Raw genomic sequence first — 27,156 nt, 5'->3', positions numbered from 1 at the left:
ATATTTCACCTCATTGATTAGGATCATTATAACATGATCAGTCTAACATAATCATTCTTTGATCTTTCCTAAACAGGAATGTGTCCAGGATCTCTTTCACAACACGTTTGTTGTTGTTTTATAAAAATGATATGAAATTTTGTAGAAATAAATCTATGTACTGCCACTTTGGTGAGATTGATGGTCATCTTAGCAGGTTTCAGTGCAATATTAGGCATCTTTATGTCATCTGAAAATAGGGATAGTTTGATTATTTGTTTTACTATTTTTAATCTTTTAATTTCTTTCTTTGGCTTCACTAATTCATGATCCACTAATTCACTGATTCATGAAGTGATTTGAGAACTCTACTAAAGGGGACTGGATATAGTGGGTATATCTGCACTTCTTGTGGTTAAAGTATAATTGTTTAATTTATTTAAACTGATTTAGACTTCTTGATTGCATATACAGACTTTACTACGTTGAAAAGTTTGCTCTAGTCTTTTTCTATAACTTTCATCATGGGCACATGGTAGATTTTGTCAAAAGCTCTTTCTGTATTTCTTGAAATGATCATGTAATGTTTGCTTTTATGTAATGTGATTTATTACATTTATTGACTTGGGATATTGGCGCATCCCTGCAACTCCTAGATAAAGACAAAGGCTTTTTCAATTAACCAAAAGATCAAATGGGATGGATAAACTTTGAACAATAATTAATGGACTTTGAAGCATCACAAAATGCACCATCACAGTGAAATATAGTATAAAGAAATATCTTGAGCATGGAAGAGGCAGGCAGCACAGGTAACACTTGCTCTGTAGCTCAGAGAATCCTGTCTAGAGGACTCTGGCAGGAGCCTTCTGGTTTCTGCATCTGGATTGGAAATATCCCCTGGCACAGGAAGCCAGATATCCACCCAGCACCCAGCATGGAGGAGGCAGCCAGCACAGGTGAGACCTGGCCTGCAGATCAGAGGATCCTGTCCAGAGGCCTCTGGTAGGGGCCTTCTGATTTCTGCCTCCAGATCAATAACATCCCCTGCCACAGCGCACCATCTCCAAATGGCTTAGGAAGCCAGCTATACATCCAGCAGCACAGAGGAGACAGCCAGGATGGATGGTCTACACCCAGAGTTAATTGGGGCCACAGAGCTACATACACAAATACAACTATAAGAGAGTGGGTCTTGGCCGCCATCTTTGCTCCTGTGACTGTGTAACAGATTGGTAAGTGGGGATCACAAGAGTAGAGGATCACTTGGGACACACCCTGCCAGGAATCCTCCTGCGCCCAGGAGCTCGGCAGCAACATAGCCAGCTGGGCACCTACCAAGCCAGGAGCCATCTGCCCTAAAGGGAGGCAGGTAGAGGGAGTCCCATGCCTGGAGGTAAGGTCTCCCAATCTGTACTCCAGTAACTGTAGAGGAGCAGAATTGTAGGCAGGGATTACCAGAATAGAGGAATGTTTGGGACACAAACCACCAGGAATCCACATGCTCCCAGGAACTCGGCAGCACCACAGAAATCTGTGCCAGGGAAAAATGGGAAAGCCAGGGGTGCTGAGATAGGTTTGCAGGCACACAGGAGTGGCAAGCACCAGCCAGTGACAGCAGGAACAACTAGCACCAGAGATAACCAGATGGCAAAAGGCAAATGTAGAAATGTTGCTAACAGAAAGCAAGGCAATATGGCACCATCCACACCCAATTTTCCCACAAAAGTCCTGGATACCCCAAAACACCAGCAAAACAAGATTTGGATTTAAAATCACAGGTCATGATGCTGATGAAGGACTTCATGAAGAACATAAATAACTCCCTTAAAGAAATACAGGACTTTCGGGGAGTGGGGGGGGGGCTAGAAAAGGGGAAATCATTTGAAATGTAAATAAATTATATCAAATAAAAAAAAAAAAGAAAAAAAAAAAAGAAATACAGAACACAAGAAAAGAGGGAGAAGACCTTAAAGAACTACAGGAAAATACAAGAGAACAGGTGAAGGAATTGAACAAAACCATACAGGATAAAAAAAAATAAAGGTAGAAACAATAAAGAAATCATAAAGGGAAATAACTTTGGACATGGGAAACCTAGGAAAGAAGTCAGGAGTCATGGATACAAGCATCAACAACAGAATAAAAGAGATAGAAGAAAGAATCTCAGATGCAGAAAATACCAAAGAAAGCATTGATAAAACAAAGAAACTGAAAAATGCAAAAACTCCTGACCCAAAACATCCAGGAAATCCAAGACAAAATGAGAAGACCAAAGATAAGGATTATAGGTATAAAAGAGAGTGAAGATTTCAAACTTAAAGGGCCAGTAAATGTCTTCAACAAAATAATAGAAGGAAACTTCCCTAACCTAAAGAAAGAGATACCCATGAACATACAAGAAGCCTACAGAACTCCAAATAGATTTGACCAGAAAAGAAACTCCTCCTATCACAAAATAAATAAAACACCAAATGTACTAAACAAAGAATTTTAAAAGCAGTAAGGGAGAAAGATCAAGTAACATGTAAAGGTAGACATATCAGAATTACACCGGACTTCTCACTAGAGACTATGAAAGCTAGAAGAGCCTGGGCAGATGTAATACAGACCCTAAACACTAATGCCAACCCAGACTGCAATATCCAGCAAATTTCTCAATTACTATATATGGAGAAACCAAGGTATTTCATGACAAAAACAAATTTACACAGTATCTTTCCACAAATCCAGCCCTTCAAAGGATAATGAATGGAAAGCACCAACAAAAGGAAGAAAACTACACACTAGAACAAGCAAGAAATTAATATTCTTTCAACAAACCCTAAAGAAGATAACCAAAAGAACATAAAAATTACATCAAAAATAGCAGGAAGCAACAATCACTATTCCTTAACATCAATGGACTCAATTCCCTAATAAAAAGAGATAGACTAACAGAATGGATTCATAAATAAGACCCAATATTTTACTGTATACAGGAAAAGCATCTCAGTGTCAAATACAAACACTACCTCAGAGTAAAAGGCTACAAAACAGTTTTTCAAGCAAATGATCCCAAGAAACAAGCTGAAATAGCCATTCTAATATCTAATAAAATAGACTTTCAACCAAAAGTCATCAAAAAAGACATAGAAGGACACTTTGTACTCATCAAATGAATAATATACCAGAAAGAACTCCCAATTCTGAACATCTATGCCCCAAGTACAAGAGCACCCTCATTTGTAAAGGAAATCTTACTAAAATTTAAAGCACACATCACACCCCACACAATACTTGTGGGTGACTTCAACAACCCATTCTCCTCAATGGACAGATCAGGGAAAGACAAACAGAGACACGGTGAAACTAATTAAAGTTTGGGACCAAATGGATTTAATAGATATCTATAGAACATTTCATCCTATATCAAAAGAAAGTAATTTCTTCTCAGCACCTCATAGTACCTTCTTTAAAACTGACCATATAATTGGCCACAAACCAGACCTCAACAGATGTAAGAAAATCGAACTAATTCAATACCTCCTATCAGATCACTATGGAGTAAGGGTGGTCTTCAATAGCAACAAAAACAACAGAATACCCACATACACATGGAAGCTGAACAATGCTCTACTCAATGATAACTTGGTCAAAGAAGAAATAAGGAAAGAAATCAAAGCCTTTTTAGAATTTAATAAAATTGAAGGCACAACATACCCAAATTTATGAAATTTGACACAATGAAAGCAGTGCTAAGAGGAAAACTCATAGCTCTGAGTGCCTCCAAAAAGAAGCTGGAGAGATCATACACTAACAGTTTAACAGCACACCTGAAAGCTTTAGAACAGAAAGAAACTAATAAACCCAAAAGTAGTAGAAGGCATTAAATCATTAAACTCAGGGCTAAAATCAACCGAGTAGAAACAAAAAGAACTATACAAAGGATCAAACAAACCAAGAGCTGGTTCATTGGTAAAATCAACAAAAAAGATAAAACTTTATCCAAACTAACCAGAGGGCACAGAGAGAATATTCAAATTAACAAAATCAGACATGAAAAGGGAAAAATCACAACAGAAACTAAGGAAATTCAAAAAATTACCATATCTTACTACAAAAGCCTATACTCAACAAAACTGGAAAGTCTGGATGAAATGGACAATTTCCTAGATAGATACCAAGTACCAAAGTTTAATCAGGATCAGAAAGACCATCTAAACGGTCCTATAACCCGTAAAGGAATAGAAATGGTCATTAACAGCTTCCCAGCCAAAAAAAGCATAGGAACAGATGATTTTAGTGCAGAATTCTATCAGACCTTCAAATAAGACCTAATACCAATACTCTTGAAAGTATTCCACAAAATAGAAACAGAAAAAAAGACTGCCCTACATGTTCTATGAATCCACAATTTCACTGGTACCAAAACCACACAAATTTCCAACAAAAAAAGAGATCTTTAGAACAATTTCCCTTGTGAATATTGATGCAAAAATACTCAATAATATTCTTGCCAACTGAACCCAAGAACACCTCAAAATGATCATTCACAATGATAAGTAGGCTTCATCCCAAGGATGCAGGGATGATTCAATATATGCAAATCAATCAATGTAATCCACTACATAAACAAGATCAAAGAAAAAGCACATGGTCATTTCATTAGATGCTGAAAAACCATTTGGCAAAATTCAGCATCCTTTCATGTTAAAAGTCTTGAAAAGAAGAGGAATTCAATGCCCATACCTAAACATAGTAAAAGCAATATACAGCAAACAATCCCATGCAGAAGAATGTGAATCAAACCATTCTTATCTCCTTGTACAAATCTCAAGTCCAAGTGGATCAAGGACCTCCACAGAAAACTAGATACACTGAAACTAATAGAAAACAAAGTGGGGAAGAGCCTGGTGCACATGGGCACAAAGGAAATTTTTCTAAGCAGAACACCAATACATTATGCTCTAAGATCAAGAACTCACAAATAGGACTCAAAAAATTAACTCAAGCAAATCAGTAGCCCTCCTATCCTCAAAGGATAAACAGGCTCAGAAAGAAATTAGGGAATGAGACCGTCCACAATAGCTACAAACAATATAAAGTATCTTGGTGTGACTAACCAAACAGGTGAAACATCTATATAACTGGAACTTTTTGAAGTTTTTGAAGAAAGAAATTGAAGAAGACCTCAGAGGATGGAAAAATCTTCCATAATGTTGGATTGGCAGGATCAATAATGTAAAAATGGCCAACTTGTCAAAAGCCATATAAAGATTGAATGCAATCCCCATCAAAATCCCAACTCAGTTCTTCATAGAGTTAGACAGACCAATTCTCAAATTCACCAGGAATGACAAAAAAACAGGATACCTAAAACTATCCTCAACAGTAAAAGAATTTCTTGGGGAATCAGTATCCACAACCTCAAGTATTACTGCAGAGCAATAGTGTTAAAAACGGCATGGTATTGGTACAGTGACAGGCAAGTAGATCGATGGAATAGAATTGAAGACCCAGAAATGAACCCACATACCTATGGTCACTTGATCTTTGACAAAGGAACTACAACCATCCAGTGGGAAAAGGATAGCCTTTTCAAGAAATGGTGCTGGTTCAACTGGATGTCAGCATGCAGAAGAATACAAATCAATCCATTCTTTTATTATTATTATTATTCGATAAATTTTTATTTACATTTGAAATGATTTCCCCTTCTCTAGACCCCCACTCCCCGAAAGTCCCATCAGCCCCTTTCCCTCCCTCTGTTTTCCCACCCAACCCTTCCCACTTCAATCTATTCTTATCTCCTTGTACTAAGCTCAAGTCCATGGGGAATCAAGGACCTCCATATAAAACTATGCACACTGAAACTAATAGAAAAGAAACTGGGGAAGATCCTTGAGGACATGGGCACAGGGGAAAATTTCCTCAACAGACTATCAATAGCTTATGTTCTAAGATCAAGAATTGACAAATGGGTCCTCTAAGTCTCTGTAAGGCAAATGACATTGTCAAAAGGAAAAAATGGCAACCAACGAATTGGGAAAAGATCTTTACCAACCCTACATCTTACAGAGGGCTTATATCCAAGATAATACGAAGAACTCAAGAAGGTAGACTCCAGAGAGCCAAATAACCCCATTAAAAATGGGGTATATAGTTTCACCTGAGGAATATCGAATGGCTGAGAGACACTTCAACATCCTTAGTCATCAGGGAAATGTAAATCAAAACAACCCTGAGATTCCACCTGACACCAGTCAGAATGGCTAAGATCAAAAACTCAGGAGAAAACAGGTGCTGGCAAGGATGTGGAGAAAGAGGAAGACTCTTCCACTGCTGGTGGGGTTGCAAGCTGGTACAACAACTCTGGAAATCAGTCTAGCGGTTCCTCAGAAAACTGGGCATGATATTACCAGAGGACCCCACTATACCATTCCTGGCTATATACACAGAGGATTCCCCAGCATGTAATAAGAATACATGCTCCACTATGTTCATAGCAGCCCTATTTATAATAGCTAGAAGCTGGAAAGACCCATGTCCCTCAATGGAGGAATGGATACAGAAAATGTGGTATATATACACAATGGAGTATTATTCAGCCATTAAAAACAATGAATTCATGAAATACTTAGACAAATGGATGGAACTGAAGAATATCATTCTGAGTGAGGTATCCCAATCACAAAAGAACACTCATGGTATGCACTCACTGATAGGTGTATATTAGCCTAGAAGCTTGGAAATCCCAAGACACAAGTCATATATCAAATGATGCCCAAGAAAAAGGAAGGAGAAGCCTTTAGTCCTGGAAAGTCTCAGTGCAGCAGTATAGGTGAATACCAGGGCAGGGAAGCTGGAAGGGGTGAATTGGGGAACAGGGAGAGGGAAAAGGGTTTATGGGACTTTTGGGGAGGGGGGAATCCAGGAAAGGGGAAATAATTTGAAATGTAAATAAAGAATATATCGAATAAAAATTATGAAAAAAAGGAAATTAACTGTGGTAAGGAAAACTTAAAGTCTGCAGGTGATATTGCATACATAGTTATTCCATATTTTGGGTATTGGTATCTTGGCTTTCAAGTTTCTTCTCCTGATGGGTATCATTATAAATCTATTTTAAATCAGTCAGAGATGTCCACAGCCTGTGCATAAATGCATGCATACATACATACATTATATATGCATATACATCATATACATATTTTGCAGAGAGCAATGGTGTTCTCTTCACAGTCAGCAAAAAAAAAAAAAAAAATTCAGAAATGTAGAATCTATATAAACACCATAGAGGACCAGCAGATAGTGGTTCAGCACATCAGTTCAAGCTAATGAAGGAATAAAAAAAGAAAGAGTTTAATGGCCTACACCCTGCTAAGTTGAAAAATATAGAAGAAATGGACACATTTCTAGATGCATGAAATCCACCAAAGTCAAACTAAGAAAAGGTCAATGATTTAAACAAATATATAATATATAATAAATGACGAGATTCAAATAATAATGAAATCGTCTCATGGAAAACCAAGCTCAAGATCAGAGAAATGGGCAGAATAATTCTATCAGAAATCCTCAAATCATTCTTAAATTACACAAACACAAAATGAACAAGAAGGAGCATTTTGAAACATCTTTTATAATGCCAGTATTATTCTACTACCAAAACAATGCAAGGACACAACAAGAACAAAGAAAACTATGGGTTAATAGCCTGATAAATATACTTTTAAAAATATGCAATGAAACATAAACACACTGATGGCAGACATACATCAAAAAGATTATCCACAATGCACAAAAAATGTTTACGTTAAATAAAAATGCATATAAATCTGATATAGTCTTACCCAACATTTCATTTCCATATTTTATGGAAATGAGAAAAATTCTAAATCAAGTAAGTCCCTCTAGAATGACCTTATACAGAAATATTTGATTAAAATGGCCAGTATGTATGAATCACAATTCACTGACACATGCTAAAAAGAAAAAAAACAAATGAGAACTTTCCAAAATCATTAAAGTCATGCATTCATATTTTATTGCTTCTCATCCCATCAATACTTAGTATACCACTGATACATTATAAAATATCATATGCATATGAAAAATATTTTAGCTAAAAATTAATATTTATGATATATACTTTAAAATATTATAATTATATATTGACATTATATATTGGCAAACATTATACATTGTCAACATTATATATTGAAAAAATCAGGGTAATTAGCCAATTTATACCTGAAACTTTTTACTTCTTTAGGAAGAATATATTCAATATCCTGCTTTTTGAGATATATGAGATATTGTGTTTAGCAATACATATACAAATGCAGAATAACATATCCAAACTTATTCTGGTTAATACAAACAGAATTTCAGGAAGTGCTGCATGTATGTTGAGGAGTGAGGTTTATCTCTTAAACATTTTGAGTTTATTCTATTTCAATTTTTCCCCATAGGGGAATTTCTAGATTCCACAATTTCTCTAATTTTTTGTTATTGATGAAATATGTTCCTTCATAAAGACTGTGTTAATTTAAACGTCAACCAATTGTATATGAAAGCTCCCCATATTTCCAATCACAACAGCATTTCTAAAACATTGTCTTTTTATGACAACTATTCTACATGGGGTGAAGTAGTACTTAATTGTGGTTAATGGTGATGTTGCTTAAACTACATAGTAGATATAGGCTCCATGTGAGTATTGGTCACTTAAATGGGTACAGCACAAACTGCAATATGTTGAACATATTCAATATTCATACACATTTACTAATGAAAAGAATGAAAGCAAAATATGTAATCAATGCAATTAATCCATTGTTAGTTTTGTACAAACACATGTTAATATCAGAATAAATAGTGTCATATCACAGTAGTATTTGCATACTCTTAAGGTATAATGTATCATATATAATTCATTGTCTAAAATTATTAGTGTTATGAGCTAATTAAACATGTGAATGATTATATTAGTATTTAATAATGAATGTTTTCTTTAATATTAACTAGTAATAAATTACAAGAAAGTTGTTACATGTGTGTGGCACACATTAAATTTCCAATAGACAACACAGGTCTATGATATTCCTCAGAGGAACTGAAAGAAGAGTAGTGAGAGAATGATTAAGTTTTCATGGAAAAGAATGCCCCAAAGACTCTTGTCATGGCTCCCAAGACCTCCTTATTCCTCAGACTGTAGATGATGGGGTTGAGCATGGGGGTGAGGATAGTGTAGAAGACAGCCAGAATCTTATCCTCTGTAGGGGAACGAAAACTCCTAGGTCGAAGATAGGTATAGACAAAAGGTGCATAATAAAATGTCACCACAGTTAAGTGAGTTGAGCATGTGGTGTAGGCCTTTTTCTTTCCCTCTTTTGAGCGCATGTGGAAGACAACAAAAAGGACCCGAGCATAGGAAGCTGTGATACCAAGGAAAGGCAGTAGGAGAAACAGGCTTGTGCTTACAAATACCACGTACTCATAAACCCAAGTGTCCATACAGGCCAGGGGCAACATGGCTGGAACGTCACAGAAGAAATGGTTAATGGACCTAGAATGGCAGTAAGGAATATGAAGGGCATAGACAGTGTGTGCTAAAGAGTTGATGGAGCCCAGTGTCCACGATCCTATGATCATCTTCAGACACATTATTTTGTTCATGCGAACGGGATAATGAAGGGGATGACAGATAGCCACAAAACGATCATAAGCCATGGAAGCCAGGAGCAATCCCTCAGAACCTGCCATGGTCAAAAAGAAAAAGGACTGTACCCCACAGCCCAGAAAAGAGATGCTTTTCTGGCCAGAAAGGAAGTTAAATGCCATCTTTGGAACAGTGGTAGAAATGTCCATCAAGTCCATGAGAGAGAGCTGACTGAGAAGAAAATACATGGGGGTGTGAAGCCTTGGATCCACACGAATGAGGTGGATCATTGCTGAGTTTCCAAACAAGGCCAGAAAGAAGGCAAGTATGATAAGCAGCAAAAGTAGTAGACCAGTTTGGTTTTGTGGAAGCAACCCTAACAGAATGAAATCACTTGAGCTCTGGTTCAATTTCTCCATAAAAATGCATTTCTTTAAATTTCTTGAAAAAAGTGACCTGAAAGCAAATATACTTATCATATGAAATAGAACAGAAAAAAGAGGAACTGGCTTGTAATGATTTCTGAGTTTGAGGCCAGCCTGGTCTACAGATTGAGTTCCAGGACAGTCAGGCCTACACAGAGAAACCCTGTCTTGGAAAAAAAAACAACAAAAAAAAAACAAAAAACAAAAACAACAACAACAAAAAAAAACCCAACTATCCAACTATCATCTAAAAAGAATAAACCTTCTTGCCAGAATGTTTCCTATTTTTCTATGGCCTCTGTAATGGCATCTCTTGCTTTCTGCTCTGAGCCACCTGATTCTTCTTCATTTATTCTCTCAAAATTGCAAAATCCATAATCATTTATCATTTTTCCAATACGTTCTTCTTTATCTTACATTTTTTCAGTATAAGAGTCCATGTTTACATGTATGTGCCCTTTTAGCTGAGAGAAATACTGAATACACAGTCTAACGATGCTACTGGCCTAGATAGTCATCTTGGATTCCTTATATTTTTCAAAAATAAATAACAAATTATCAACACATTTGTTTGTGCTGACCACAAAACAATTTCAAAACCATGTTTGTCACAGAAAATGTGAACACAAGTTTATAGTTATCTAATCAAGAGATATTGATAATGAGGAATGCATAGGCAGGAACATGGCGAGTGCTCAGGACCACTTGGCATAGAGTAAATCTGGCACCAGAAGAATTGTATTCTCCATTATTACATTTTTATATATATATAGTAGAAGCTGATAGATAAATATGAAACATAAATAAAATCTACGGTTACAACCTTTATGATATACCTTCAAAACACCTTTCATCTTTTAGAAGGTTGTATGCTCTGTCCATTAATTCTTGGAAGATCATGTAATCTGTAGCAAAAATTAAGAAGGTGATGACAAGACGAGATGATTAAACTCAAGAATATGACCTGATATTATATAAAAGTTCAAATTTATTTAAGTGTGTGTGTGTGTGTGTGTGTGTGTGTGTGTGTGTGTGTGTGTGATCAAGAGAGATCAAGGTTAAGAGACAGTTGGTGGAATGGAGCCTTCACTGAGACACTAGGTTTAGGCACCATGTAAGGTGGACTGTGTAAAGTCCCCTACTCAAACTGATGAGCAGAGAGCAGGAAGTGTCAAGAGGGAGAGTCAATGAGAACAAAAACAATGACACAAGTGCTTGTGAAGGGCAGTTGTGAGGGCAATTGTGTAGGGAGCAAAAGACTTGGATTTTCATCTGGATAAGACAAGAACACAGGGAGAGTAATAATGCTCTTAGGTACACTTCAGGTCCTCATCTAGAATGCTCTTGTTCCAAAGGGAGCTGCATGAGGACCATGCAGAGAAGACTAGAAGGAATGAGAATATCTGATGGCTGATCTGTATTTAAAAATAGATCCACATGTCACAGATAATCAATGATTCCTAGATACATTAGGACAGGGGGCCCCATACCTGGACATCGGCTCTGGTCTGATGATTCATTGATTTCTAATCCCCAGCACAGCATTTACTCACAGTAGGCTCTCAATCTGTGTGCCTGTTGAGATGAATAAAACATTATCTTTAAAGATGATAGATTATTATTGTTTCTACTGACTAAACTGACATTACTTAAAAACAAATCTTCTGTATCATGTCTTGTGAATAAAGAGGAACCTTTTAGGGGCATTTTCTTCTGCTTCCTTTAACACATGTCTAGCTGTAGAGGGAGGAATATCCTAGCTATCCTACTAGATTTTACAATACCCAATTTGGTCACATGGTCTACAGTAAGCTTATATGTCGCATATTAATGTTTACATGTTAAATTTCTATAAAAGAGTTGCATGTGTGTGTTTTGAGATCATGTCTCAGTGGTCCATTATGCTTTGAGGACAGTTGGAGCTATATTAATTTTGTTTCCAAAGTTATAAACTATCATTTGGTACCTTTTATTAGAGACCAGCTATTTTCACAAGCCCAGATACATGGTACTAAAGATTTAAGATCTAAAACATTGAGTCCGAGCCAAAGATGTTTCGTTTAATCCCAGAAAATTTCTTTATTGTGTCTGGGCTCTATTTAATGTATCATAGTCATAGGAAGAGCAATATTCTTTAAATTTTAATTTTAAGATCTTCCAGTGGCTGCAAGGTAAATGTCTATGTGTCCCTTGATTAACCTAAAATACATGAAAAACTTAGAGTTGTTTAAAGCTCAGTCTCAAGAGCACTATTGTATAGGAATGCCACAAATGCAGGATGCTGGATTAATTTTGCAAGGTTTTAGGTTTGAATACATACAACACACAGGGAAAGGTCTTTATAGCACAAGAAATTGACCATCAGATCCTCTGCATAGTCTTAAAAACTCTATGGGTCACTGAAGGACAAGAACGTCAATGAGCCTTTTGCATTCATCTTAGCTTTTGAGAACCACAAAACCAGAAAACTTCAGCTGCTTACTTATAGCCACAACCTTGAAAACACACACATTTTAGAATTCAAACACATTTATATTGTTTCTTTTGAATTTTAAATTTATTTTGCTTTTCTACTTTTTATGAAAGTCCTAAAAAGAGCTCTCTTGTGACATGAAAACCATACCTCCAGAATCTCCCATAGTTAATGTAGCCCAAACCAACTCTGCTCAATAATGCCATTTGAACTCATATCATCTGAGAATCTTCTACTTGTACTTGTATTTGTAAGAAAAAGCACCTTTACTATGTATTTATTCCATGTAGATAGTCTATGAGTCTTGAGAAGTCTTAAGTTCTCTTTATTCACATTCCCTGCCAGGAATGCCACAAGATCATCTTTTTGTACAATAGCACCAACTAAAGATTAAAAATCTTACACTAGAATCCTTCCAAAATATCAGAAAAACTCCTTCAAGAATCACCTGCTACTCATGTTATCCATAATAAAGCCAAGAGAACATCATTAACCCTTTACTGAAATACTTACATGTTCATTGCTCAGATAAAATATCCTCTATTCCTTACTATTTTTAAGTAAAACACAAGAGAAATTTTAGATTCTTTTTCAACAGCTGTATTGATGACACACAGAATGCCAAATGCTCAATTTTATATGGACAAAGTCGCATCACCAAGCCTTAGACATTCCTCTTTTCCTCTAAGTACTCCCTCATGTCTAAATCTAGAGAGACACTGCCTTGGCTGTTCTCCTGAATTGGCTGATGTGTGGCAGTTCATTTCTGAACATGGTGAAATAAATACAAAACAATCACCACTGCTGTCACCATGGGATGCATGAAAACCAACTAAGGGACGGGACTACATTATTTCAGAAAATTGCTTGAGAAGAATATTGAGCTATATTTATTATATATTCTTAAATGATTGACCTGAAATGGGTATGAATTTATGTACAGAATCCTTTTTATAGTCAGAACCTCTACATTAGTCATAAGGTAATGCAGAGTTCTTGTAACAATGGACATATTCAGTCTCAGGAACATCTAGGCTGACAGATCTACCTCTGATTTGAAAACCAAGTTAATCAAATTTCAAGACAAATGAAATATTGTGGCCTAATCTTTATGTTTGCTACAGTTTGTGGGATGTTCCTGAATCTATCAGGGATGATGTATGCTATTTGCATGTGGAATGCCTATGCAGAAGCAGGAGTGAAGGAACTTATAATTTCACCATCCTACTCAATCCACAGTGAGTAGGTTAACAAATATTTGCTGTATTTAAGATTATATATTTGTGCACTGAGCCTCATTTCATATATGATAGTGTAACATTATACTCAACTACTAGTAAACTTCAATTGCAAGCTTCTACCAATTATTTCCAACCTTTTAATGTGGGAAAATGATAAATACAGATGAAAGTTTATTATTATATTTTATGGAAAACTTCCTCTCATTTTGTCAAAGCAATACAAACTGCATTTCCTAAAAAGTCCACATAGAACAATCATCCTCTTTCAATTTCTTACGATGCATGTATAGTCCATACATAACTCTGAAATGTGCCTTGAGAAAAGGCCAAACCATAAAGACAGACATTATTTTAACTTAACTAATGTAGTTTGTGAAACACCTCAGCAATTTTGTAGTACCTAAAGACTTTTCTGAAATTCTTGCAATTCTTATCCATACCAGTGCTCTTCCTTATTCTTTTGTTCACTAAAAAAGGAGTGAATTTGAAAAGAAAACATGGGCAGTCGGAATCTTCATTCTGTTGTACTCAGTGTATCAGCCTATCTCCTTCTGCAATGTAAGCTCATCCTTGCATATATGAACAGTGCACAATACTAACATGCTGGAGCCTGAACCCATCCCCCACATTTTTGCATCTCATCTTTGCCTTTTCCTGTCTTCCCTGAAATTATACAATTTTCATAGCACAGGAACAATAGTTTTAGGTAAATTTGATTACTAAAGTGGATTCTTTGATGAATGATTTTGTACCATTTATCTATATAAGTTGAAACTGTTGATGGGTGAGGTGGAATCTTGAAAGGATGTGGATATGTAGTTTCAAGTGATGTGACCAATGAAAATAATAACTTGTTCTGACTTGGAGTTTTCATGATAACAGGGGCTTGGAATGAGGCAGAGTTCTTTTATAATGTCTTAAGGAAATGGTTTTGGACCTTAGGGTGAAATACTCCTTCCAGGAAGACTTTATCAGCACAGAGTCTCCACAAGCCAGATCCTCCTTAAGAAATGATGCTGATGATCTTAGTGTCCAGAAAAGGACAAAAGAGCACTAAGTGATGCCATACATAGACATAAGTTGTATATTCAGTTTAAAAAGTGATTCCATGAGAATTTGATTTCTGGAGTGTTTGTATTACTTTGCAATACCATCAACAATGGAGTTCTATTCTTTCTTCACATCCTTGATAGCACATTCTATCACTTGAATTTATGATCTTAGCTATTCTGATTAGTGTAAAGTGTAATCTCAGGGTCATTTTGATTTGCATTTTCCTAAAGACTAAGGATGTTGAACAATTTTTAGTGCTTCTTGACCACTGTTTAGACTTCTCCGTTTAGCTCTGTACCCCATTTTGAATTGAGTTATTTTATTTTTTAGAGTCTAACTTCTTTGGCTCTTTACATATTTTGGATATTAGCCAGCTACCAGATGTAGTTACCACAAAAGTAAAGATATTTTCCCAATATATAGGCTGCTGTTTTGTCCTATTGGCCATTTCTTTTGCCTACAGAAGTTTTTCAGTTTTAAGAGGTTCCATTTATTACCTGTTGATCTGAGCAAGTTAGCGGTTCTGTTCAGAAAATTTTCTCCTGTGTCTATGCATTCAAAGTTATTTCCCACTTTCTCTTATATTAAATTCAGTGTATCTGGTTTGATATTGGGGTTTTTGATCCACTTTTAATTGAGCTTTGTGCAGGGTGATAAATACTGATCAATTTGCATTCTTCTATAGGCAGACTGCCAGTTAGACCAGCATCATATATTGAAGATGCTTTCTTTTTCTACTGTATGGTTTTGGCTTTTTTTGGAAAAAAATCAAGTGTCCATAGGTATATAGATTTATCCCTAGGTCTTCTATTCTACTCCTTTGATCTACCATTTCTCTCTGTACCAATACCATGCAGTTTTTCTCACTATCTATCTGTAGTCCAGGTTGAGATCAGGCATGGGGATTCCTCTTTAAGAGTAATTTGCATCCCCAGTGAGACATCCTTGACAAAAACTAAATTTTTTTGGCATCTGGTTTTCTGTTGGGGTAGCTTCAAGATTAGTGATGGAGGCATGTGTCCACTTTCAGTTCTAAGACAGAATCTGGTGCAGACCTTAGTGTACATGCTGACTCACACTCTGTGAGTTCTTATATGTTTATTTAAAGGGCTTTGTGTCCTTTGTGTCCTTCTTCCCCTCTGCCTCTTCTTCACTGTTCCCTGAACCCCAAAGAATTGGATTTGAGTAAGACATACCATTTAGGGATGCATGTTCCAAGATCTCTCACTCTCTGCATATTGTCGGGCTGTGGTCTTTGTATTTGTTCCCATCTGCTGTAGGAGGGAGCTTCTTTGGTAATAGCTAAGCAAAGTACGGATCTATGAGAATAGCAGAATGTATAGGAATGATGTTATTGAACATTTCTTTTGTAGAAATGTAGCATTCAGTTTATCCTAGGCCCATGAGTTTTCCACTCCCTGTTTCTTGTTAACCCAAGTAGTGTTAGATGTGGGTTCCAACTCTTAGAGTGAACATTAAGTCAAATAAAATGTCAAGTGGTTGCTACCACAAGTTTTGTGACACCATTGCCCAGGAATATCTTCCAGATAAGATACCAATGATGATTAAAATGTTTATGTCTGGTTTGGTACCCCAGGGCCTCCCAGCCTGGACAGTGTGGTGGCAGGGACACAGAGTAGGACTCTGGTATGGCTTTAAAGTCTGATGGTCTGAGGACATTCTAGCTCTCTAACTGTACTGAAATGCTGATGATAACTTCTAATAAGTCCTAAAAACTTTTTTGTTCTTTCTGGGGTAAAAAAAAAATGCTGTTTTAGATTGGCACCTAACTAACAGGGGGATGGGATTAAGTAATGTGGTCTTTGTTCTATCTCAGCAGAAACTGAGATCCTCTAACTTTCAGCCTCCTAGTCAGAGGACACAGGAAGAAAAAAAGAGACATTTTAAAAAGAGTATTTATTAATAAGTTTTAAAACATTTCCTATGAAAATTAACTTAGGGGGAAAGCAGAAAGAGCCTAAGCATGAAAAGGGAAAATAATCTAAGTGAGGAAAGGAGGTGAAAATTTCTCTATCTCTTCTTGGTCCTCAGTACAAATATGTCTTTCAGAATGCAAGATCCCATGTTGAAAAGTTCTTCACATGCTCACACAAATAATAAAATTATAAATTGAAATATAAGTTTATAAGAGAGAATGTTTATATGCATACCATCAGGCATAATTATTTGGCTAAACATCCATGACCTGTTACAGCTACACAGGTTCACTGAAGGTTTAAGACAATAACTAAGTTATTAGTGACATTTTGTATAGATAAACCAAGTCAATATTTTATCTTCTGTTCTAGCACCTTTAAATTGTTAGTTCCCTTTTTATGGCCTTTGATTAATTGTTTTGCAACCTTTTGGAATATGCTCTGAATAGAAAATAGTCTAATTACTATCTAATAACAATCAGTTGGAGGTTGGGAGACTGACAGTTCTCCCTGCAGTTTTGAATATTCAAAAAGGACCCTATAGCAGTCCCACTATAAAAAAAAGCTTTATAATCACTGATCTAATTTTAGGAATTCTTACAGGAATCAAAAAAAGAGACATTTTAAAAATAGTATTTATTAATAAGTGGTAAAATGTTTCCTATGAAAATTAACTTAGGGGGAAAGTGGAAAGATCCTAAGCATGAAAAGGAAGGATCATCATGAAGACTCAAGAAGTCATCTATTTGTCTATATAGCATCACTACAAAACAACACACCTTCATAGACCTGCAGAGATCTGATCCACAAGGACGGGCTAAAACGTAGTGATTATTCTATATGTTTAATAATAACAGGAAAAGCATATTAATAACAGGAATCTTTCCTAAAATGAAATCTCTTATGGCCTTGCTATATAAGAGTGAAACTGTTTCAGATTAGACTATAATTCAAGACAGACCATCTCAGGAAGATCAGATGCTAATTATAAGCTTGTCCTATTATGGCTCCTGACAGCTGGTGTTTATATTTCTCTTTTAGTAGCTTGCAGTGTACCTTCCTATATCAAAGACTCTAGCACATAAAGACAAAAATTATACTTAGGCACCAGCCTAGCTTCTCTATGTTCAATGAGTTCTGTAGATGTCTTCAGCAATAATACCTTGCTGTCAATTTGCGGAGAGCAACCTATACTGTTAGCAATAGCCTAGGTACTTTAGATGTTCACATGGTATATCTTTAGCAAACAACTCAATTATATGTAACCAATTCCCAGCACTGGAAGCTTCATTTGATGACAAGAGATAGCTAGTTGGGGCTCAGTCTCTTCCATTATTCAGTGATTTGATTCAGACTGCTTTCATATATGTACATATTTTAGGTAGCTTCCACTATATTAGGTTTCCATACTACTGCTCACATTATCACTAATTTCAGCTGTATCCCTCCTCAGTCCCTTCCTTAGTCACATGTGCTTTCAGCCCCACTTTATTCTTAATGAAAATGAAAACACAATAAACTCAAACCTATGAAAAAAAATTAAGGCAGTTCTAAGAAACAAATACATAACACCAAGTACCTAGAGTCAACATCTGGTGCCTTGGGGTCTCAAGGGTAGAGGAGCATTAACCAGAAAATAGTAGGTGCACAGTGATAGAATGTCAATGCATATTTTATTAAATATTGAAGCAATTTTATACAGAAACCAGAATAAAGATTTCCCACTTTTTCTCATTTTCACCAGCTACTGTGTTCCAAGCAATGGTTTATCTTTGTTCAAAGTGACTCAAACCTTACAGACTGAGAAATCTGTCTGCAGTCCAATGCTTTGGTGTGGTGTTTAACTAAACTATACACAAAGTTACTTTATCGTGAGAAAAGGAGAATGAAGGCTACTTCCATGGGTTTTCAGCTTACTTGGGGGAACATCAAGATGCTTGGCTTGAGGTGTGCTTCTTCTTTATCTTAATATGCTAAAATTGACAGAAATTCTTCATCGCCTAGCAGCTAGCAAACTGGGAGCAGTTGACTCACTCCATTTCTCTACAGTTTCCTCCTTTTTTTATTTTTAATTTAGCTATTAAAAGATTTTGCCATAAGGTATATATTTGCAAAGTGTTTACAAAAGCAACACTTGTAAATAGCCAATTCAAAAATGCCGATTAAAATAATGTTAATAAGTAAAAGTTTGACTAGCATGAGTCAAACTTTGTAGTAAAGTTACAGGATGCATGCCAGACAATTTATCAGCTAATATCCTAGCAATTTCAGATATGTTTTCAGATGGAAATTGCTTTTTAAATGTGCTTAGCACTTGATATTATAATTGTTCAATATTATTTTTAAGAGTAGAATTTCCTTGTAGATGTAGTTGAATCTTTTTCCCATGTTGAAGAATGGCATTATATTGAAAATTAGTAACAAAAAATGTAGACTTCCAATGACAATTTAACTGGAGCTGTTGCACTCTCATATTTTTGACCTATCCAGGATACAGATAGTTTTAATGCATCTACTACTGTCTGCAGCATCATATAAATGTCTACCTGATAAATCCACAATTCATGAGAATCCTTATGTCATTCTTGTACAAAATGTTTAGTTTGCAAAGAAGTATACAGAGCAATGCCAGCTATTGAGGTTGTAGTAGCTACAACAATAAGACTTAAAGTTATATCAATAATGATCCCTAACATATATTTTCTTCTTTTTGAGATTTTTACTAAATAATTCTAGTAATAACATGTCAGTAGGATTTTTTTCCCATTACCTGCCCATACATACTGGTAACCATACATGATTATGTTGTATTACAAGCATTTCTGGATATGAAGTAAAATTAAACAATGTTTTGTTAATGCAAGAATACAATGTATAGTTATTACATGCAATTTCTTGATATGAAGAATTAAATTCTCCAATAAGCATTAAGTAAGGCAAAGGTACTCAAGCAGACATATTATATTTGTTATATGTTGTAAAACTATAATTAGAAAGAGACTGAGCAGTCCCAGTAAATGAGCCATATCTTGAATGGGAAGCTTCACCTCACTACTGCTTTTATCCTCAGCCTCACAGTCTCTCTGAATCTACCTTCCTAGCATCCAGAGTTGTTGCCTACCCTAGAACAATACAGGACCATACCCTTTCCCTCAAACTGACAACATTCCTTCTTACAGCTATCCTAGCCCAGACATATTGTACATGAAAAATTTTTGTAATTGATTCTGAATTAAAATGTTTTTCTGCCTACTAAATACATATCTTTGAAGTAAATTAAGTAAATTAAGTATGAATAAAGCTTGATAAATAACTGTTCTTGGTGAAGATTGCAATTGCTTATAGAGAACCATGATTCTATTTTTTTTCTCATTTTTATTTTTTTTAACTTTTCTGTTTTAAAATAACACGAACTCTTTCCATTATTGCCTTTCCTTGAGGATTATATTCTACCCTCTTTTATGTTTCATTTCAAATTACATACAAAATTACATCAATTAATAAGATTTGTAAACAGGACATTTATCTGTTTTAATAATCATAGGAATTCTCACACTAGCAAATGCTTCACTTAAATGCTGAATAACACAATTAGCAGTTTCTCCAGTAAGTGGTGTATCCCAAATAAATGTAGAAAATGTGTCAATAGATGCATGAACATAATGATATCTTCCAAATTCAGGTACACAAGTGACATCCATTTGCCAAAGCTTATTCACTTGCATTCCCAAAGGATTAACTCTGTGTGGGATTATGAGAATATGCATAGGCTTGCAAGTTGGACAATGTGAAATAATTAAATAATAATAATTGGACAATGTGAATAATTTAACTTGTTGATAGTGAATTTTATGTTGTATCTGTAACATGCTAGCACTAGTTTGTAAAGCATTATGCTCATCTTCTGCAGAAACAAAAGGAACCAAATGATCCACACATTAATTTTCTCTAGAAATGAACCCAGGCAATTTAGTATGAGATCTAATATGAATAACAAATGTTCTGTCAATACAAGTTCTCAATTTATGTTGCAACTGCAGAAAAAAGTGTTCTTAAAGGCTATTTATAACTACAAATAACTGAAGTATAAATCTATTTTACAATCTCTTCAATGTATGCTGACTCTACCACTAAATTAATATCTTGTGGGCACTTTTGAATAGCTCTAATTACAGCATATAGCTCATATTACTGAACAGAAGCATATGTCATCAGGAAAATATAATAATAATAGTCTAAAAGGCAATTTTTGTTTTTGACACATCTGTAAAAATTGTAGAGTATCAGATTAGTTAGTCCAGATAAAAGGCAAGAAGCAATTGTATCAGCCGAATTATTTAACATAAGTTTTCAGCAAGTCCAGAGTTGAGAAGCTCCACAGATGATCCCTGGATGAAGTCTATTAGTCAGGTGAAAATCTGCTAAGACAAAGATAGACTAGGAATAAAAATAAAATTTTCTATCAATTGTGTAAAGTAAGAAATCCCAAGATCAAGGAAAAGCATTCGATATTCAAGCACGGGTGCACTCATTTGGAATCCACTTGATCTATGACAGGAAGATCGATGTTTGAAAACTATTGATTCCTTGAAACTTATGTGAACTTTAGTTTACAAAATACTATACATTAGTATGTTTCCTTGCATTAAAATCCATATATTAGAAGTAGAGTTAACATGTGTCTGTTATACGCCTACAAATATCAGACTGAACAGAGATGTTTTTGCATGAGAAGCACCTGTAAATTTATATTCAGAAAACAATGAAAGAGAAATTAAAATCTAGAGCTTGTAAATGAATTGTAATTGAATCCATTAACCTATCAGAGCTCCATTAATCAATGTTAAAATTCTGAACTTTGACATAACAAGTGAATGATCTTTGTGAAAAGAACTTCAATCTCTCAAGAAAGAAATCAAAGACCTGAGACATAGAGAGTTCTCCCATGCTAATGGATTTGATAGAATTAACATAGTAAAAATGGCCATACAACCAAAAGCAATATCCAGATTCAACACAATCCACATCAACATTCCAACACAATTCTTCAAAGACATGCAAAAAGTCTCAATTTCATATGGAAAAACAAAAAACCCAATATAGCAAAAACAGTTATTAACAACAAAACCACTTCTGGTGTAATTGCCATCTGTAACTTGAAGCTTTACTACCGAGGGATAGTGGTAAAAACTGTATTTGTATGAAGATAGACACGTTAATCAATGGAATAGAATAAATCCACACACTTATGGACACATGATCTTTGATAAAGTAGACAAAAATACTCTATGGAAAAATGAAATCATCTTCAATAAATGATTCTCGTCTAATTGGCAGTCAGTATTTAGAAAAATGAAAATAGATCTATATTTGCTACCTTGCAAAAACTTAAGTCCAAGTGGACCAAGGACCTTAACATAAAACCAGACACACTGAATCTAATAGAAGAGAGCAAGGGAAAAAGAATCAAATTTATTGGATGGGGATGCGGAAATTTCTGAAATGGAACTTCAAGGCTCTAGATCAAGAATTGATTAAAGGGACCTTGTGAAACTGAACATCTTCTATACGGCAAAGGACATAGTCAATAGGACAAATTGGCAATCTATAGATTGGAAAAATATCTTCACTAACCCCACATCTGAGAGAGAACTAATACTCAAATATGTAAGGCATTCAAGAAGCTAAACTCAAAAAAAAAAAAAAAAAAACCAAAAAACCCAATCAAACAATGAGATATGGAGCTAAACAGAGGAATCATTGATGGCTAAGAAGCACTTAAACAAATGTTCAAAGTCCTTAGTAATCAGGGAAATGTAAATCAAAACAACCCTGAGATTCCACCTTATACCAATCAGAATGGCTATGATCAAATACTCAGGTGAAAGCACATGTTTGTGGGAATGTGGACAATCATACATTGTTGGTGAGATTAGAAACTGGTACAGCCACTCTGGAAATCAACCTGGAGGTTCCTCAGAAAATTGGAAATAGATTTGCCTGAAAACCCTACTATACAATTCTTGTACATATACCCAAAAGATGCCCCACTGTATCACATGGACACGTGCTCCACTATGTCCATAGAGACATATCAGTGACAGCCAGAAATTGAAAACAACCCAGATGTCCCAAAATGGAAACATGGATACAGAAAATGTGGTTATTATACACAATGGAACACTATTCAGCTATTAAGAAAGAGGACATCATGAGTTTTACAAGGAAATGGATGGAAGTAGAAAATATCCTGAGTGAGGTAACTCAGACCCAAAAAAACATGCATGCTATGTACTCACAGTGGATATTAGTCCATAAAGTACAGAAATACACAGGGCACAATCCACGGACCACAAGAAGGTTAATGAGCTGAAGAACCCAAGTAATTATGCTTCAGTACCACTTGGAAAAGAGCAAACACAGTGGGAGGAGGGGGAAGTAAGGAACCTGAGTGTGTTAGGAAAGAGGGAAGGGAAAAGGGGGACATGATTAGGGTCAGAGGAAAACGTGAGTGAGTCCCAGAGTTCCAGCAGAATGAATGGGAAATATGCAACCTCAGGAGGTGGAAGGGGGATCTTCCAGAATGTACCAGAGACCTGGGATGTAAGAGACTCTCGGGACTCAGAGTGAGGTACCTTAGATGGAATGTCTAACAGTGGGGAGAGGGAATGAGTAGAGTCTACCTCCAGTAAATGAAAGATGTCTTCAAGTGGAGGGATGGGATTGCCACCCCAAGTCTAACACTCTGACCCAGAATTGTTCCTGTGTAAAAGAAATGCAGAAAAAATGGATAAGAGGGAAAGGCTGCCCAGTAACCAGCCCAACTTGGGATCTATCTCAAGGAGAGGCTCCAAGGCTTGACACTATTACTGATGCTATGTTATGCTTACAGTCAGGAGAGTAGCATGATTGCCCTCTGAGAGGCCCACCAAACAGCTGCCTGAGACAGATGCAGATACTTAACAATGGACTGAAGATGGGTACCCCTGAGGCTGAATTAAGGAAATACTGGAAGAAGTTGAGAAAAAAGGTGATACCATAGGAAGACCAGTTTTCTCAACTAACCTGGACCCATGAGATCTCTCAGACACTGAGCCAGGAAATAAGTAGCAAACACTAGTTTGTCAAAGGCCCCCAATACATGTACAGCAGAGGACTGCCTAGTCTGACCTCAGTGAGAGAAGATGTAAATATATCTCAAAAGATGTGAGGCCCCAGGGAGTGGAGAGGCCTGAAGAGGGGACATCCTCTTGGACATGGGGGAGGAGGGTTTGGATAAGGAACAGTTGGAGGGCAAACAAGAATGGGAATAACAATTGGACTGTAAAAAAGATTAAAAATATTTTTAAAAAATATAGGCAGTTATGAACACAGTCAAAACATCTTAGTGGCCTAGTTATTTTATTTTAATTAAATAGATCATCTATTTAAAAATATAATAGGCATTTAGAAATAGCACTTGAGAAAAGAAGTCATTTCTTTTGAAACAACAAGGGAACAAAAAGAAGGGGGCTTACGGGACTTTTGGGGAGTGGGGGGGGCTAGAAAAGGGGAAATCATTTGAAATGTAAATAAATTATATCGAATAAAAAAATTTAAAAAAATAAAAAAAAATTAAAAAAAAAAAGAATCTAACAGTTACATATTTTCTTTTTTTATTGGACATTTGCTTTATTTACACTTGAAATGCTATCCACTTTCCCCCTCCCTGAATCAGTCTATTCCATCCTCCTTCCCTGTGCTTGTGTGGGTGTTCCTCCACCCCACTTTTACCTCTACACCCTCAATTCCTCTACTCTGGGGCATCTATCAAACCTTCTTAGGACCAAGGGCTGCTCCTCAAATTATGCCCAACAAAATCCTTGGCTACATATGCAGCTGGAGTCATCTGTACTCCTTTGCTGATGGCTTAGACCCTGAAAGTTCTAGGGGTTCTGGTTGGTTGAGATTGTTGTTCTTCCTATGAAGATGCAAACACCTTCAGTCCTTTCTATAACTCTTCCATTGCACTCAGTCCAGTGGTTGGGTTCAAGGATCTTCCTGTGTATTTGCCAGGGTCTCTCAGAAGACTGCAACATCAGGCTCATTTCAGCAAGCATTTCTTGGCATCTACAATAGTGTGGGGATCTGGTGACTGTATATGGGAGGAATTGAAACACTCTCTGGATGATCTTTCCTTCAGTCTCCACTCTATAGCTTATCTCCATATTTACTCCTCTGAGTACGTTTTCTTTTTCTCAGAAGAACCAAAGAACCTACATTTTGGACATCATTTATTCAGTGTCATGTGATCTTTGAATTGTATGTTGGGTATTAAAAGCTTCTGGGCTAATATCCACTTATCAGTGAGTGTATAGCATGTGTGTTATTTTGTGATTGGGTTACTTCACTAAGGATTATATTTTCTAGCTTCATTCATTTGCCTAACAATTTCATGAATTCATCATTTTTAATAGTTGAGTAGTATTCCATTGTGTAAATATACCATATTTTCAATACCCATTCCTCTGTTGAAAAACGTCTGGGTTTTTTCCAGCTTCTGGCTATTATAAATAAGGCTGCTATAACATAGTGGAGCATATGTCCTTATTACATGTAGGAACATCTTCTAGGTATCTGTCCAGGAGTGGTATAACTAGGTACTCAGTTACTACTATGTCTAATTTTCTGAGGAGTAGCCAAACTAATATGAAGAGTGGTTGTACTAGCTTGCAATCCCACCAGCAATGGAAGAGTGTTCCTATTTCTCCACATACTCTCCAGCAACTGCTGTCACCTGAGTTTTTGATTTTAGCCATTCTAACTGGTGTGAGGTTGAATCTCACAGTTTTTGTTCCTTTTGATTTGCATTTCCCTGATAACAGTGGATGTAGAACATTTCTTTAGGGGCTTCTCAACCATTCAGTTTTTCTCAGTTGAAACTTCTTTGTGTAGCTCTGTACCCCATTTTTAATAGGGTTATTTGATTCTCTGGAGCCTAATTTCTGAAGTTCTTTATATATATTGGATATTAGCCCTCTATGGAATGTAGGATTGATAAGGAAAATTTTCCAATATGTTGGTTGCCATTTTGTCCTATTGAAAGCATTACAAAAACTTTGAAATTTTATGATTTCCCATTTGTCAATTTTTGATCTTAGAGCATAAGTTATTGGTGATCTATTTGGGAAATTTTCCTCTGTGCCCATGTGCTCCAATTTCTTCCCCACTTTCTCTTCTATTAGATTCAGGGTATCTGGTTTTATATGGAGGTCCTTGATTCACTTGGACTTGAGCTTTGTACAGGGAGATAAGAATGTATCAATTGGCATCCTTCTACATGCTGACTGCTAGTTGACCCAGCACAAATTGTTGAAAATGCTGCCTTTTCCCTCTGGATAGTTTTAGCTCCTTTGTCAAATATCAAGTGACCATAGGCATGAAGGTTCATTTCTGGGTCTTCAGTTCTATTGCACAGATCTATCTGCCTGTCACTGCACCAATACCATGCAAATTTTATCACTGTTGTTCTGGAGTATAGCTTGAGGTGAGAGCAAATGGCCTATTTATGACCTTCTTAAATCCTCTATCATCCTCATGAACAGTGATTTAAGATTTGAATCTTGCTTTTCTGGTGTGATGGTGTATCAAAGACTTGCTATAGTGGGCAGATTGGGTTCTGATTTTTTTCAAGTTACATTGTTTTATGTTGCTTATGTTCTTACAATTACCTCCTACTATCTGGGCATCTCTAATGCTACCTGTCCTCACTATATCTGACTAGAGGTTGTCCTTCCTATGATCCTGATTGTGACAGAACTCCTCTGAGTCCAGCTGCCTCTATAGCCCTGTGATTCTGTGATCCTGTGAACCTGAGATTCTGGGTGTGTCAGAGCTCCTGGGAATCAAGCTGCCTCTGGTGCCCTGAGATCCTGTTGTGACCATGCTCCTGGGATCCTGGGATCCTGGGATCCTGGGATACTGGTCATGTTAGAGAGCCTAGGAGTGGAGCTTCCTTTGGGTGTTATGGGACTGTCTGCATAGTTCACTCCCAAGGTAATCCAGCCTAGACAAGAAGGTGCACATGCCACCAGTCTGGCAGGGTTCCTATGTCCCTGGATCCTGTTGGTCCCAGTTACTCCTGGTGGTGTTGGGACAGATGTCATGCCCTCCCCTCCTCTGATTCTATGGGTGTGTTAGAACACTTTAAAGTGTTGCTTCTTCTAGGTTTATAGAACTGGCTACAGAATTTGAGCCCAAAGTAATCCAGCCCAGACCAAAAGGTACCCATGCACTGGACAGGACTGGCTACAAAGTTCAAGCCCAAGGGAAAACAGCCCAGACTGGAAGGTCTACATTTTGCTTTGTAATTATTTTCAACCTCAGTTTTCCTTTGTGGTAAAGGTATTAATCACTTAGTAAA

General features: G+C 36.3%; 1 protein-coding gene across 1 annotated transcript; it reads right to left on the bottom strand.

Annotated features, from left to right (window-relative positions):
- Positions 1–9,105: 9,105 nt before the first annotated feature.
- LOC127665674 (olfactory receptor 2L13-like) lies at positions 9,106–10,044 on the bottom strand. The gene has a single exon (XM_052158157.1). The coding sequence runs from the start codon at positions 10,042–10,044 to the stop codon at positions 9,106–9,108; it is 939 nt and encodes a 312-aa protein (XP_052014117.1).
- Between the last annotated feature and the right edge of the window lie 17,112 nt (positions 10,045–27,156).

The sequence above is a fragment of the Apodemus sylvaticus genome, chromosome 15 (genome assembly GCF_947179515.1).
Source record: "Apodemus sylvaticus chromosome 15, mApoSyl1.1, whole genome shotgun sequence".
NCBI lineage: Eukaryota > Metazoa > Chordata > Mammalia > Rodentia > Muridae > Apodemus > Apodemus sylvaticus.
Note: the sequence above shows the minus strand (reverse complement) of the source record. Positions and strands in the feature narration are given on the sequence as shown.

Bases quoted from the DNA above. Each gene is read 5' to 3' on its own strand.
- LOC127665674 (XM_052158157.1), bottom strand. From the start codon at position 10,044: ATGGAGAAATTGAACCAGAGCTCAAGTGATTTCATTCTGTTAGGGTTG.